Raw genomic sequence first — 16,640 nt, forward strand, 5'->3', positions numbered from 1 at the left:
CCACACATATGACGTCATCACTCAAACTAGACAGACAACAGTAATCCCGTATAATGTTTTTATTATAATTATTAATCAGGGGGAGGGGCGGCCCCGGTGATGGCCCCCACTGTACATACCGGGCTGAGTGTGATAGGGGTTGCAGTGACCATGGGCGGACTCTGCAGCGGCACGGACAGCACCTTTTAACCCTTTAATCGCCGACCTGGGCGATTCACAAACATCCCCCACCATTACCCCGCAGCTGGGGTGGAGAAGGAGCGGAGTTTGGGGCGAGTGAGCGGACGGCGGGGTTCCGGACTCACCTGTAAGCAGACAGCACTTCCGGCGGCGTAGGGACTCCCGCTCCCACGGTCCCGCGCGCGTCCCGGGAACGGACTGAACTCCAGCAGCGAGCCCTCCTCCAAACACAAAAAGAGCACCTCTGACAACCCCGCTCCTCATTGGACGCATTTTGTAGGGGGCGGGTACACCAAGGGGCTAGCCCGCTGCCACTTCTCTGCCTCCCCATTGGCCGGAGAAGTGTGACGTCAGTAGAGTGTGGAATTGTGGGATAACAGTATCCGACCGCCACAGCCTCTGGTTGCCTCAGTCATCGCTACAGACTGTGTTGGCGCTATATAAATAACATGTGTTACAGGAATACTGATAGGCGCATGCGCACACGGAGAGGGGGCGAGAGAGTGACAGCTCCAAACGCCCCTCCCCTCAGACTCCTGGGTTCCGCATCTGCTTTCCATTGATGGGATACCTCCTAACAGCCCCGCTTTCCACAGGACAGTCACTATTTTCAGGGGCTGTCCCACGGACCTTGCTTCGATAGACCGGACTCAGCCATAAACACAGCTGTGCGGAGCAGATCGACGCCGCCGGAAACCATTTCACCACTTATACGATATCGGCCTCTAACGTATATACCGGGATACATACGGGGCGGTGTGTCCGGGGTGCAGGGGCCGGTCACTGATTTATCTATACATTATACAGGGGGCCGGTGCACTGATTTATCTATACATTATACAGGGGCCGGCTCACTGATTTATCTATACATTATACCGGGGCCGGTCACTGATTTATCTATACATTATACAGGGGCCGGTCACTGAATTATCTATACATTATACAGGGGGCCGGTCACTGATTTATCTATACATTATACAGGGGCCGGTCACTGATTTATCTATACATTATACAGGGGCCGGTCACTGATTTATCTATACATTATACAGGGGCCGGTCACTGATTTATCTATACATTATACAGGGGGCCGGTCACTGATTTATCTATACATTATACAGGGCCCCGTAACCCTCTCCAGCTTGTTAAGGATCTCATGTGACAATTCCTTTAACCCCTTAATGACCAGACCCCCCAACATCGTAAAGGGGAGAAGACGTTTGCCCCCTGTGCGCTGAATGACAGAAACGTTTCTTGGATCTCCCGGATTATTTCCCGGGAACCCTTAATTGTCACATGACAGGAAAGCAGCTCCAGAAAATTAACCCTTTAATAGCCCATGGTGGAGATTCTATGCAGTAAGTCGCCAAATGCGTGACCCAAACGGCCCTAACACCGTCCCTCATGGACACCTTGACTTGTCATTATTTAACAATACACTTAATGGAGTCGGGGCTTTATTGGGGAGGAATAATCTGCGCTGATCATCTTATAAATCTGTATAAAAATAAAACGATATAAAAGGCGTCGGTCCGCTCGGCGGTGCGTCAGGCACGGCCGTCCTCCGCCTCCTGCAGCCGCCGGCTCAGATCATCGATCCGCACGTTCTTCAGCTGGAGGAGCCGCTCCATCCGGCGGAGCTTCACCCGCAACACCTGAGGACAAGCAGACGCCGCTCACTATACATTATACAGGGGCCGGTGCGCTGATTTATCTTTACATTATACAGGGGGCCGGTCACTGATTTATCTATACATTATACAGGGGGCCGGTCACTGATTTATTTATACATTATACAGGGGCCGGTCGCTGATTTATCTATACATTATACAGGGGGCCGGTCACTGATTTATGTATACATTATACAGGGGGCCGGTCACTGATTTATCTATACATTATACAGGGGGCCGGTCGGGGATTTATCTATACATTATACAGGGGCCGGTCGCTGATTTATCTATACATTATACAGGGGCCGGTCACTGATTTATCTATACATTATACAGGGGCCGGTCACTGATTTATCTATACATTATACAGGGGCCGGTCACTGATTTATCTATACATTATACAGGGGCCGGTCACTGATTTATCTATACATTATACAGGGGGCCGGTCACTGATTTATCTATACATTATACAGGGGCCGGTCACTGATTTATCTATACATTATACAGGGGACAGGTCACTGATTTATCTATACATTATACAGGGGACAGGTCACTGATTTATCTATACATTATACAGGGGCCCGCGCTGATTATACGTTATACAGGGGCCCGCGTGCTGATTTTACATTATACAGGGGCCGGCGTGCTGATTATACATTATACAGGGGCCGGCGTGCTGATTATACATTATACAGGGGCCGGCGTGCTGATTATACATTATACAGGGGCCCGCGTGCTGATTATACATTATACAGGGGCCGGCGTGCTGATTATACATTATACAGGGGCCGGCGTGCTGATTATACATTATACAGGGGCTGGCCCAGGGGGTGGTGGTAATGGGAGCGAGGGGTTTCCTCACCTGGACGGACTCCTGCGCAGCCATCAGCTCCTGCTCCTTCTCCGCCAGCTGGATGCGGAGGCCGCTGTCCGCACCGGCCCCCTGCGAGTATCCAAACTGGTTTTTACTGGGGAACAGAGACAAAAAGAAAAACTCTTCAGGAGATCGGCAGGGATCGCGTCCCCCGGGGGCCGGTATCACACATAGTGCCGCGGCCCCCTCCACTGCCGTGCTGCATGCTTGCAACGGGGCCACCAACATGTGGGGACTTTGCAATACAGAAAAGGGTAGTCTATACAGTGCAGGGGTAGCCTGGCATTAAATAATATAAAAAATATATATAATAAAATTACCCTTTCTGCCCCCCCCCCGCTGCAGTTATTAAAATGTTATTTATTAGATTATTTGTTACAGTTCTAGATATTGAATAATTTCTCGCGTGCGGGTAACGTCATGATAACGTTATCTATATATATATCTATATAATGTATATAATGTATATATCTATATAATGTATATAATCTATATAATGTATATAATGTATATAATCTATATAATGTATATAATGTATATAATCTATATAATCTGTGACGGACTCGTCCCTTCAGGCACACCGCTGTGGATATTATACAGCCCAACCACCCGTTCCCCTGGAACCCAGTTTCTATGTTTACCCCACACCGCCAGGCCCAGTACCAGGACATACAGGTTTTACTTTTGGAACTGCTGGGCAGCTAGAATAGCCTCCTGCCCCACTATGTGTACCAGACAGGATTATCTCCACAGGGTGCCCAGCCAGGGCTCCTGCCTGACTATCGGTGGAAGATATCAGAGGCTAATCCCGTTATCTCCCCTATTGTTCCTAGGAGACCCGAATCCCCCAGCTAAAGGGGGCGGTTATGTTACTCAGACGTCTCATTCTGTGTGTTGATGTGATTATATGGATATATATACCTGTGCCTGTGTACAATAAAGGGTTCTGAATGTTATACCCTACACTGAGTCTCGGCGAGTGACTGGGAAACCGGGGAAAGTGTGTTGTCCCAGGCTAAGGGAGCACAAGACAGCGGAGGTAGTCGGTCGGACTAACCAGCTCCGTGACATAATCTATATAATGTATATAATCTATAATGTATATAATCTATATAATGTATATAATCTATAATGTATATAATCTATATAATGTATATAATCTATATAATGTATATATCGCGTGGATCTGGACACACTGCATGGAGAGGCTCGCTTAATTGATTCTAACTACTAGGGCATCAATTGGCTGAAGCCAGGTGGGAATGTGTGAACATGCGCGGACGCCCTGTACTGCTGCCTGACGTCACAGCACCCGTAACGGAGGAATAACGGAGCATCGGGACCCCTTTAACCCCTCCATAGACAGCCAGAGGGATCCCCAGCCTCTTACCTCCCATGGTCGGTTTTCCCAGCAGGCCGTGGGCTGTGCTCCGCGCCGTTCCTTTTCTGCTTTGTTGAATAACCTGCGTGGAGGAGAGACAGAGTGCATGGAAACAGCCCCGGCACACAGCGTGTTATAACATACCTCCCAACAGCCCCGGCGCACAGCGTGTACTAGCATACCTCCCAACAGCCCCGGTGCACAGCGTGTAATAGCATACCTCCCAACAGCCCCAGCGCACAGCGTGTAATAGCATACCTCCCAACAGCCCCAGCGCACAGCGTGTAATAGCATACCTCCCAACAGCCCCAGCGCACAGCGTGTAATAGCATACCTCCCAACAGCCCCAGCGCACAGCGTGTAATAGCATACCTCCCAACAGCCCCAGCGCACAGCGTGTAATAGCATACCTCCCAACAGCCCTGGCACACAGCGTGTACTAGCATACCTCCCAACAGCCCGGCGCACAGCGTGTAATAGCATACCTCCCAACAGCCCCGGCGCACAGCGTGTAATAGCATACCTCCCAACAGCCCCGGCGCACAGCGTGTAATAGCATACCTCCCAACAGCCCCGGCGCACAGCGTGTTATAACATACCTACCAACAGCCCCGGCGCACAGCGTGTAATAGCATACCTCCCAACAGCCCCGGCGCACAGCGTGTTATAACATACCTCCCAACAGCCCCGGTGCACAGCGTATAACAGCATACCTCCCAACAGCTCCGGCACACAGCGCGTAATAGCATACCTCCCAACAGCCCCGGCGCACAGCGCGTTATAACATACCTCCCAACAGCCCCGGCGCACAGCGTGTTATAACATACCTCCCAACAGCCCCGATTTTATCCCCTCCATCCGGTTGAGCCCTCTCAAGCTCCTCCCCCCGGGCTCCCGATTCGCCAGGGGGAGAGTTGGGAGGTATGTAGCAGGCACACCTCGGAACTCCCTGGGATTCGCCCGGAGACTCCGGGGTCACCGCAGAGACACGCCCTGCTCACCGCCCACTTCCCCTCCCACCGCTGCCTTTTACCTGTGTCTGCGTTGTGATTGGCTTCCGCGCGGGGGCTCTGAACCTGCCGGGAGACAAGAAACGGTTACAAGGAGTCCCTCTGTCAATGAGCAGAACGGCTGGAGCACAGCGACCCCTAGTGGCGCATCAGAAATTTACAGGTAAAATACTTTATCAATCATCACGTATTATTAATATTGTTTATTGATTAATATAGCGCCAACATATTCCACAGAGCGGTACAATGGGAGGAAAGGAGCAGGAGAAATAAATCTGCATCCCCTTATTCCAAATACAAACTTGGGGGGTCCAATGGATGCAAATGAACACGTTGGTCTCATCTTAGATTCAGGATCCTATCCCGCGCATGTTTACATTCCTTTACTGTATTAGCCTTTACCACCTCTGCTGGGAGGCTGTTCCATTTATCTACCTGGGTATGTTTATGTGTCTCTGTCTGTGTGTGTGCGAGTAAGTGTGTGTGTCTGAGTATGCGTGTGCGTCTGAGTGTGTGTGTGTGGGTGTATCTGGGTGTGTGTGGGTACATGTGTGTGAGTATGTGTGTCTGGATGGGTGTCAGCATGAGTATCTGGGAGTTTGTATCTGGATGGGTGTGTCTGGGTGTGGCCTGGTGGGAGTGGTTTTCATGGTCGGGGGAGGGCAGCATTTCATGCTTGGCCCCAGGCATCACAATGTCTTTGGCCGGCCCCGGGTCTCGGCTCACATTGCTGCGCGGTTCTTGGCAGAGCGAGCGTGTCTGCGCATGCGCCGTGTCACCTGCGAGGACTCTGCTGACGTCTGGCTCTGCTTCTGTTTTTCTTCGATCTTCTGCCGTAGCGTGTTAAGAACGAGCTCCACCACCCCCGGCGAGCAGTGCGCGACCTTACGGATCACATCATCGGGGACGGAAAAGTTCAGCTTACCGAGAACTTTCCTACAAGACAAGAGAGGGGGGGGGGATGGAAGAGAGAGAGACAGGGGAGAGAAGAGAGAGGGGGATGGAAAAGACGAGAGAGATGGGGATATAAGAACGGTATATGATGATAAGCGGGCCACCGCCGCTGCCAGATGTGTCAGATATATAATATGTATGATGGTCAGCGGCACGCCCCGTCAGATATATAATATGTATGATGGTCAGCGGCACGCCCCGTCAGATATATAATATGTATGATGGTCAGCGGCACGCCCCGTCAGATATATAATATGTATGATGGTCAGCGGCACGCCCCGTCAGATATATAATATGTATGATGGTCAGCGGCACGCCCCGTCAGATATATAATATGTATGATGGTCAGCGGCACGCCGCAGTCAGATATACAATATGTATGATGGTCAGTGGCACGCCGCAGTCAGATATATAATATGTATGATGGTCAGCGGCACGCCGCAGTCAGATATACAATATGTATGATGGTCAGCGGCACGCCCCGTCAGATATATAATATGTATGATGATCAGCGGCACGCCCCGTCAGATATATAATATGTATGATGGTCAGCGGCACGCCCCGTCAGATATATAATATGTATGATGGTCAGCGGCACGCCCCGTCAGATATATAATATGTATGATGGTCAGCGGCACGCCGCAGTCAGATATACAATATGTATGATGGTCAGCGGCACGCCCCGTCAGATATATAATATGTATGATGGTCAGCGGCACGCCCCGTCAGATATATAATATGTATGATGATCAGCAGCACGCCCCGTCAGATATATAATATGTATGATGGTCAGCGGCACGCCCCGTCAGATATATAATATGTATGATGGTCAGCGGCACGCCGCAGTCAGATATACAATATGTATGATGATTAGCAGCACGCCCCGTCAGATATATAATATGTATGATGATCAGCAGCACGCCCCGTCAGATATATAATATGTATGATGGTCAGCGGCACGCCCCGTCAGATATATAATATGTATGATGGTCAGCGGCACGCCGCAGTCAGATATATAATATGTATGATGGTCAGTGGCACGCCGCAGTCAGATATATAATATGTATGATGGTCAGCGGCACGCCCCGTCAGATATATAATATGTATGATGGTCAGCGGCACGCCCCGTCAGATATATAATATGTATGATGGTCAGCGGCACGCCCCGTCAGATATATAATATGTATGATGGTCAGCGGCACGCCCCGTCAGATATATAATATGTATGATGGTCAGCGGCACGCCCCGTCAGATATATAATATGTATGATGGTCAGCGGCACGCCCCGTCAGATATATAATATGTATGATGGTCAGCGGCACGCCGCAGTCAGATATACAATATGTATGATGGTCAGTGGCACGCCGCAGTCAGATATATAATATGTATGATGATCAGCAGCACGCCCCGTCAGATATATAATATGTATGATGGTCAGCGGCACGCCCCGTCAGATATATAATATGTATGATGGTCAGCGGCACGCCGCAGTCAGATATACAATATGTATGATGATTAGCAGCACGCCCCGTCAGATATATAATATGTATGATGATCAGCAGCACGCCCCGTCAGATATATAATATGTATGATGGTCAGCGGCACGCCCCGTCAGATATATAATATGTATGATGGTCAGCGGCACGCCGCAGTCAGATATATAATATGTATGATGGTCAGTGGCACGCCGCAGTCAGATATATAATATGTATGATGGTCAGCGGCACGCCCCGTCAGATATATAATATGTATGATGGTCAGCGGCACGCCCCGTCAGATATATAATATGTATGATGGTCAGCGGCACGCCCCGTCAGATATATAATATGTATGATGGTCAGCGGCACGCCGCCGTCAGATATACAATATGTATGATGGTCAGCGGCACGCCCCGTCAGATATATAATATGTATGATGGTCAGCGGCACGCCCCGTCAGATATATAATATGTATGATGGTCAGCGGCACGCCGCAGTCAGATATATAATATGTATGATGGTCAGCGGCACGCCCCGTCAGATATATAATTTGTATGATGGTCAGTGGCACGCCGCAGTCAGATATATAATATGTATGATGGTCAGCGGCACGCCGCAGTCAGATATATAATATGTATGATGGTCAGCGGCACGCCCCGTCAGATATATAATATGTATGATGATCAGCGGCACGCCCCGTCAGATATATAATATGTATGATGGTCAGCGGCACGCCCCGTCAGATATACAATATGTATGATGGTCAGCGGCACGCCGCAGTCAGATATATAATATGTATGATGGTCAGCGGCACGCCCCATCAGATATATAATATGTATGATGGTCAGCGGCACGCCCCGTCAGATATATAATATGTATGATGGTCAGCGGCACGCCGCAGTCAGATATATAATATGTATGATGGTCAGCGGCACGCCCCGTCAGATATATAATATGTATGATGGTCAGCGGCACGCCCCGTCAGATATATAATATGTATGATGGTCAGCGGCACGCCGCAGTCAGATATATAATATGTATGATGGTCAGCAGCACGCCCCGTCAGATATATAATATGTATGATGATTAGCAGCACGCCCCGTCAGATATATAATATGTATGATGGTCAGCGGCACGCCCCGTCAGATATATAATATGTATGATGATTAGCAGCACGCCCCGTCAGATATATAATATGTATGATGATCAGCGGCACGCGCTGTCAGATATATAATATGTATGATGGTCAGCGGCACGCCGCAGTCAGATATACAATATGTATGATGGTCAGCGGCACGCCCCGTCAGATATATAATATGTATGATGGTCAGCGGCACGCCCCGTCAGATATATAATATGTATGATGGTCAGCGGCACGCCCCGTCAGATATACAATATGTATGATGGTCAGCGGCACGCCCCGTCAGATATATAATATGTATGATGGTCAGCGGCACGCCGCGCATGCTCTCACCTGTTCAGAATGGTCCAGTTGCTGACTTTCTGTTGGGTGGAGTTGGCCGGGACGTAGTTGTGCATTTCCACCAGTTTGGGGAAATGAAATTTCACCAGTTCCGCTGTGAGAACTGCAAACAGAAAAGATAAACTGGCTTAATAGTGGCCCCTTTGGACTGGGCGGAGGGGGGGCCCTCCTCCTCCCCGTGTAATGTCCGCAGCCAATCAGGTGCTTTGTGACCGCATTGTGCGATGCGATGAAGTGTGTTGGGTTTTCTCCGTTCTTAATATTGTTTTTCCATTATTTTTTTTTCCGGTTCTAGAGCTGATTGGCTGACGAGGTGACCCCGTCTCTGGGCTGTCACGCTGCGCATGCTCGGGGTCTCTTTGCCCACTGACGCCCCACCATGTGCACCACCGTTGGTTTGATGCTGAGGAGCCCCTGGGAATCTCTAACTCGGTCCAAGGAAGGGCATTAGAACACTAAAACATACTGAGCCAGTCCCTCTTTGGTCCCCAAACCCCTGTGGCCCTATTTCCTCCCCGATGCCTTGCTTTCCTCCTCTGATATTTAATATATGAGGATATTTAATAATATATTTCATATAACTATATTAAATAAACAGGGGACTACAGTGGAGTCCCAGAAATGAGCTCATAAACCCCCTATTATAGGGGCAAAAATTAGACCTTTGGGGGCTGTAGGTTTGGTAACTACCCCTCTTTCCTTTTGTAAAAGAATCTGAAGTCTATGATACAATCTGATTTCCCAATAAAGGCTGAAATCCGAACAAATGTATTAAAAATCCATCTCCCCAAAGAAACACAGCGGAGGCAGAATAAAAGAAAATAGAGAGAAAGGAAAGAGAGAGAGAAGAAAGAAAAAGAGAGAGAGAGAGGAAAGAAAAAGAAGGAGAAAGGACGTGTGAGGGAGAGATGGGGAGAGAGAGAGAAGGAGGAAAGAAAGAAGATAAAGGAGAAAGAAGAGAGAAAAGACAGGAAAGCAATAAGTGAGAGAGGAGAGAAGGAAGGAGTAAGAGAGAGGAGAAAAAAGCGAGGAAGAGGGGGAGAAAATAAAGTAAGGGAGAGGAGAAAAGTGCTCCTCATTTTATAGACGGCACACGATCTCTACGTCGCCTGCGCACAGGATGGCAGGAGATCAAACAATAACCTAAAAACCCGAATGTAACGGAAAAAAATCCAGATAAAGAGATCAGGAACGAGCATGATGGGAGCTGCCACTCTCAGTATCCTCAGCCAGTGCTCGTCCAGTAATACTCGGTACAATTATATCTGCGTGCTGTTATAGGATCTCCCCAGATTCATTCTTTCATCGTGAAAACATTTTCAATCTTTCATAATTTTCAGGGAATGATTAAAGATCATGTGACACAAAAGCAGCCACTGATAGGCTGTTGCCATAGAGACCGAAAAAGCTCCCTGTCTTTTTTGGGGTTGTGAATGATTAAACCTTCATTGGCAATAATTCAGTGACAGATCTGCTCGGTTTTTTGCTCAAAGGATTAGGGAGTGCGACTAACGCTCCGCGCCCCTTCTGTAAGAATCGGATTGCAAGCTCTTATGGTTCCTGCAGGTAACTGAACTATCGGTGCTGTAACGCTATACGCGCGTATTGTATGAAGCACTCCAAGACCTCACGAGTTTAATACATATTTAAATAGGTAAATAACCATTTACAGACATGACAGGGTGACCGAGTGCAGCTACCACCCCCACTGTGTGGCAGATCACGATACTTAAAGAAATCTATTGGCAAATCAGCCCCTCTCTACAGCCAAAATATTCTGAATTCCCTGTACTATGGATTTTTCTACCACATCTGCTGGAAGGCAACTTCTGCTACCACCCACTTTACCTGGGGACTCTCTACATTCTCTGACCCAGAGAGTCTTCCGGCACTAACCCTTTCACAGCGACCCTTATGGAAACCATGACTGGTCAGGAGATAAAGACATTTTGAATGAAGTCCACCTGTGTTCAAGCAGGGATTCCAGCGGTGATATAGCAGGGAGAAAAGAACCAATCGGGATGCTCGGGTATCATTAAATCAGAGGAGAATGTGCGACCCCTGAGAATCTGCCCCTTCGTCCCCCAGGCCCCAAGATTGGGGTAAAAACATCCTGGCAGGTCCTGGGAATTGAGACGCAGAAGAATTTCATCTTTTTTTAAGGTATTTTATGCCCCATGTACCCCACTGTTGGGCATCAAGTCAAAACACCCCACCATCGGGCAACAAGCCAACAGGAGTAACAGGTGCAGCCCCTGGCTCCTCAGGGTTATTACTACAGATCCTCAGAGTGAGTCTCTGCTTTTCTGGGTCCCGGCGCTCTCCTTCCAGGATACGGGAGCACCAATTAGACACGCCCACTCCCTGCCCTATTCCCCTCCCACCCCCATACATGGCCCTGTCCATTGCTAAGCCACTCCCCTGAAGAGCGAGGGCTCCGCGTAGCCTTAGCTGGGAGGTGCCCAAAGTGCCCCAGCTGAGAGGGAGAAATAAGACGCGGTGTAACACTGATAAGAAGGGGTGTTCCGGACACATCGATACGAACCTCCATCACTGAAATCCCGCGTGATGTTCCTCTTGGGTCGAGAGAGCGGGATTTTATCCACCCAGGCGTAGAGGTCATGCAGCGTCTCCTCATCAAACATTTTCCTCTATAGGAGAACGTCCCCAAAACTGCCCTAATATTCCCAGTAATGCCCCGGGTCGCAGGCTGCTGCCGCGTCTCCTCTCCCTGTATACACCTTCTTATGTCAGTGAGTACAAAGCTCCAAGCCTGCAACCATATTGTTTACCGTAACCATAGCAACAGTCCTGCCCAGCAGCGTTCAGGAAGTAAACAAGGCTTCTGGGGGTTGTAGTTCTGCGATTGCTCAATAACTGCAGTCACGTGTATATTATATCATCATTATATTATTATTATTATTATATAACAATAATGATTCATACTAATAATAATTATAATAATTATTATTAGTAGGAAACAGCAGGTGCAAAAAGCTAGACCAATAGACAGCCGCTGCCTAATTCCCATCTTAAAGCTAAAAATCTGAACTCTGCAGCCGGCCCATCAGAGACGTCCTCTGCGAAGCCAGATCAATAAAAAACAAGTCCGCTACCATTGCCAACCTTATTGAATCGGTAGACCCAGGGCCGGACTGGGACTGAAAAGCAGCCCTGGAAAGATTTGGAGAGCAGCCCCATATAGCTTATCTCGCGGTCGAGCTCTTATACCCACACGCACCCGTTATACATACCCGAGTCACACTATTTGCCATACAAATAACTATAAAACATTCTTTTTATCACATTATTTGTATTAAAATGTCACAAAAGTGTTAAAAGGCCCCAATAAATGAAATACATTACACAGAATGGAATCAAAACATTTACTGCTGCAAACATTTTTAGATGAAAAAGTTCCATTTTATTCAGTGGAAAAAAACAGCGATCGCATTATTCTTCACAATATTCTTGTAAGAAACTTTTGTTTCGTTATTAATTCATGTAAACTATTTTTTCATATTTCAGAAAAGCTATGATTGAGAAATGTTTGTTTTTATTTCCTTTTATTTCCCAACCTGCCCCCCCCAGTTATGCACCTCTGCCCCCAGAAATGCCTTATAACCCTCCTATATGCCACTCTGCCTCCTTGATATGCCTTTTAACCCCTTATATGCCACTCTGCCACCAGAAATGCCTTATACCCCTATATATTTCATGGGACAGAGTGGCATATAGGGGGGTATAAGGCATTTCTGGAAGCAGAGTGGCATATAAGGGGTTAAAAGGCATATCATGGGGCACTCTGCCTCCAGAAAAGCCTTTTAACCCCCACATACCCCCCCCCCAACTTACCACTGCTTCTGACTCCCTGGTGTCCGGTGAGGGCAGCGGGTGGAGGCCGGCATTCATGAAATTAAAGGGGCCGGCATGCACACACGCCGCTGCCCAATGGCCGTGCCTCAGCTCTTCGTCCAACCCCTTTTAAGACTTGGGAGGAAGTGCTGAGGCATGGCCATTGAGCGCGTGCACGCCGGCCCCTTTAACTTCATTAGGCACCGGCGGCCGAAGATCAATCGCGCTCACAGCCAGTGTTCCAGCTTGAACTTGAAATCCCTGCTGTAAAAGTAAACCCAGTAGTAAGGAGGGGCCATCACTGCCTAAACTTCTCCATCTCCTCAGAGCGAACAAACTCCCCCCTCCAAGGTCAGCCAAACGCCGCTCATTAAAGGGTTTGACTTCACCAATCTTTTTATCAAACCTCGACCTAACAGAATTACTGGGCACCTGCAAAGACCCCAACTTATTAGTCCAACAGTATAATAAGAGGGTGAGCGATACCTTGAGCAGCCTTGCTCCGCTTCGCATTGAACCTATAAAAACTAGACTTGGGCACCAGGGGGCTCTTCGTGTTCGTCTTCGTGCTCGTCTTCGGGGGGAAAAAAACCTTCGTATTCCGCGAATATTCGCCCGTTCCTGTCTTCTCTTCGGGCGAATATTCGCGGACATTCTTCGTGCTCGTTTAATCTTCGTTTCCTTCCCGGTTGCCTAGCAGGGGTTAATACGGGGTTAACAACAGATCGCAGCAGCAGCAGCTGCCGTGAAGGAAAGTGTGTGCAACTCTATTGGTCGTTTCGGCAGGGGGCTGGTCTGGCATCAACGAGTGAATTGCAGAACGCACTTCATTCGTTGATGGCAGGCCAGCCCCCTGCCGAAACGACCAATAGAGTTGCACACACGTACTGAGGTGTACTGTACACAAAACGACCTAGAGACAAATGCTCCAAGGAACTTGGCCTCCGTTTATCATACACAGTCACACATCCATAGATGTTTAATAAAAGAATAGGGATTATTTTACATTTTTAAATTGATTTTGGACCACTTGTAATACATGCCTAACATTTGCTACCTATTTACAATGGCATACTTTGCAACAACCCAACTTTTACTGGACAGGACTGGAAAAAAGCAGGACTGTCCACCAAAATCTTGGGTGTGTTGGCAGGTATGCGGATGGAAAAATGTTGGACAAGAACTAAAAAAATAGCTTAGGGTTAATGTACGGTTATGTTTAAGATTAGTAGCAGTGCACTGGTTTGGTTAAAGATGTATTATGTCTAAATAATAATTAAATTTTAATTTTAATGGGTTTTAAAAAATTAAGGGGTTTATTTAAATGTATTTTAAAGTTAGATTTATTATTTAGTACTTTATTATATTTATTTAATGTTTATACTAGTGCTACCTACCGAGCTATAACTACCAACGTGTATTTGCATACCTAGTTTAGCTAAAGTAGATGGGACAGGACTGGAAAAAAGCAGGACTGTCCCTGAAAAAGTTGGGTCTGTTGGCAGGTATGTGGATGGAAAAATGTTATAGTATGAAGTGTGAGTTATAGCGTTAATGCTAGTGAGTGTAGAAGTGAAGGCCAGGACAAATAACAAGAGGAAAGGTCCTTGTGATTTGTGCATTGTACGTGTATGTGTTATGTGTGTTATGTGTGTTGTCACTGTGTGTTATATGTGTTGTGTGTTATGTGTTATGTATTATGTCACTGTGTTATTTGTGTTATTGTGTGTTATGTTTGGTTGGTTGGTTGGTTGTGTATCAGAAGGAAAATAATGAAAAGGAAATGGAAAAGGCGAATGAGTGGGCAATTGGCGACCCACTCACCTGTTTCACCCCAGGGCAAAGCATCCAAACACTGTCAGTCCTAGACGTTTGGCAGCAGACTTCCAGAGCTCAGACACAAGGCCCTAGCGTAAGCTGGCCACTCCGGCGGAGGTAGCAGGCGTTGCCACACCGCAAACAGACGCAGCCAGGGGGGAGAAACTGCCCTTACCATTAGGGACATTTTGGGCATGACTCTAGCCAGGAAGCGAACTGGCAGAGAAGAGATGCTGGCACCACCAGCAGCAGCAGCAGCAGAAATGGGAAAGGCGAATGAGTGGGCAATTGACGACCCACTCACCTGTTTCACCCCAGGGCAAAGCACCCAAACACTGTCAGTCTTAGACGTTTGGCAGCGGACTTCCAGAGCTCAGACACAAGGCCCTAGCGTAAGCTGGCTACACCGGCGGAGGTAGCAGACGTTGCCACACCACAAACAGACGCAGCCAGGGGGGAGAAACTACCTTAAACATTAGAGAGAAAAAAAATTAACTTTCCAAGCTAAGAGCTGGGTAACCCAACTTGGGCAGATTGAATTTAAGAAAGGCAATCTGCTCCATCAGATGAGGTGCCATGTGTGAGCGCTGTGGACTCAGTATGTTTCCAGTCATAGAAAACACGCGCTCACTTTGAACAGTGGTTGGCGGACATGATAGTAGCTGCTGCGCAACCCATGAGAGTGCAGGCCACACACTCTTCTTTTCATCCCAGTAGCTAAGAGGATCAACATTAGGCGCAGAAGGAACTTCACAGAGGTAAAGTTTGACCATTTCAGCAGCACTACTCTCCTTTCTGCTGCTAGCTCTGTCAGATGGTCCAACTATACTCCCAAGTGCCTCTTCCCAAAACGCAGCTGCTCCACTCAGCTGTGTTGTGCTGCTTGTGGCACTGCTGCTGATGCTGCTGCTAGGAGTAGCAGACCACATCATCTCTTCCTCCTCCTGCACCTCTCCCTCCTCGGACAGCATTCCCATTTTACGCTGCCAGTCACGCACCTTGTTGACCAATTGCTCCCGGTAGCTACTGTTACAGGGTCACCGTACCCAAGGCTGGGTACCCCCTGTTTGAGGGCTGAGGAATCACCAGTCAGTCCCTCATACGGATAGCACTCAGCTATCTACGGATCATCCAGACCACCATTCGTAGTAAACCAAGAAGAACTCTCTTTATTACAAACACACAGAACTTATATACAATCTCAATGCAATGTGTACCGAACCCAACCCCCAATCCCATCAGCCACATCCCATCACAAATCCCATCAGTACACAGGGGATGTATCAAGTGAGGGGATTACAGAATACAATGGGTTCCCCCACCTGTGTTATCCCCCCTGTAGTGCGGGTGCCGTCTGGGCAGACAGGGCTGTGTTGGCTGATTAAGAGCCCCAGCCAGATTATAGGATCGTCTCTTTGAAGGCTGGGGCTGAATCCACATCAGTCTCTGGGCCGGTTACACAATAAACACAATATAATATATTACCGGGTCACAGTATACAGAACCGGACACAAAAGTGCTCCGTGACCCGGCTAAACTTCATATGACACATGAGCCAGCTAGCCTGGCCCTGTCACAGATCTCCCCCTTGACCAACGGTCCGGCAGACCAGGCAGATCCACACGGGTCTGCTGCAGGCTGTCCGAGTGGACAAAGTTCAAAGGTGCAGGCCTTAGTTCATGGCCCCCTTTGTCAGAATCATCCATTGAAGGTGGGCCAGGGCCCTGGTTGCCCAAAAGGATAGTCAGTAGTCCTCTTTGAATTGGAGGACGGTCCCAGCTCAGCCGGGGGCACATGGCTATCCCCCTCACCGGGGTAACAGGGGCACGTGGAGACTCTTGCTCCCTAGTCTTGGGAACTGAGTCTGGGGCAGCTGCCAGGCCAGGGTGGTTGCATGGAAGGAAAACCCTGCTGATCGGGCCGGGGGCACTCGGGGAACC

General features: G+C 48.4%; 1 protein-coding gene across 1 annotated transcript; it reads right to left on the bottom strand.

The window, feature by feature from the left end:
* Positions 1-1,724: 1,724 nt before the first annotated feature.
* LOC149271136 (sperm flagella and cilia-associated protein 1-like) lies at positions 1,725-11,672 on the bottom strand. Its single transcript, XM_089507591.1, has 7 exons — positions 11,573-11,672; positions 9,019-9,130; positions 5,892-6,048; positions 5,136-5,178; positions 4,112-4,184; positions 2,710-2,815; positions 1,725-1,832 (listed from the first exon to the last, which is right to left on the bottom strand). Exons 1-7 carry the CDS (start codon positions 11,670-11,672, stop codon positions 1,725-1,727), a joined length of 699 nt encoding a protein of 232 aa, XP_089363717.1.
* Between the last annotated feature and the right edge of the window lie 4,968 nt (positions 11,673-16,640).

Source organism: Sceloporus occidentalis, unplaced genomic scaffold (assembly GCF_023333645.1).
Source record: "Sceloporus occidentalis isolate IW3139 unplaced genomic scaffold, rSceOcc1.0.p SCAF_551, whole genome shotgun sequence".
Classification (NCBI taxonomy): domain Eukaryota; kingdom Metazoa; phylum Chordata; class Lepidosauria; order Squamata; family Phrynosomatidae; genus Sceloporus; species Sceloporus occidentalis.

Bases quoted from the DNA above. Each gene is read 5' to 3' on its own strand.
- LOC149271136 (XM_089507591.1), bottom strand. From the start codon at position 11,672: ATGTTTGATGAGGAGACGCTGCATGACCTCTACGCCTGGGTGGATAAA. The intron at 6,049-9,018 runs GTGAGAGCATGC...CTTGTCTTGTAG, and splicing joins AACTGGACCATTCTGAACAG to GAAAGTTCTCGGTAAGCTGA. The intron at 1,833-2,709 runs GTGAGGAAACCC...GCTTGTCCTCAG, and splicing joins CTGCGCAGGAGTCCGTCCAG to GTGTTGCGGGTGAAGCTCCG.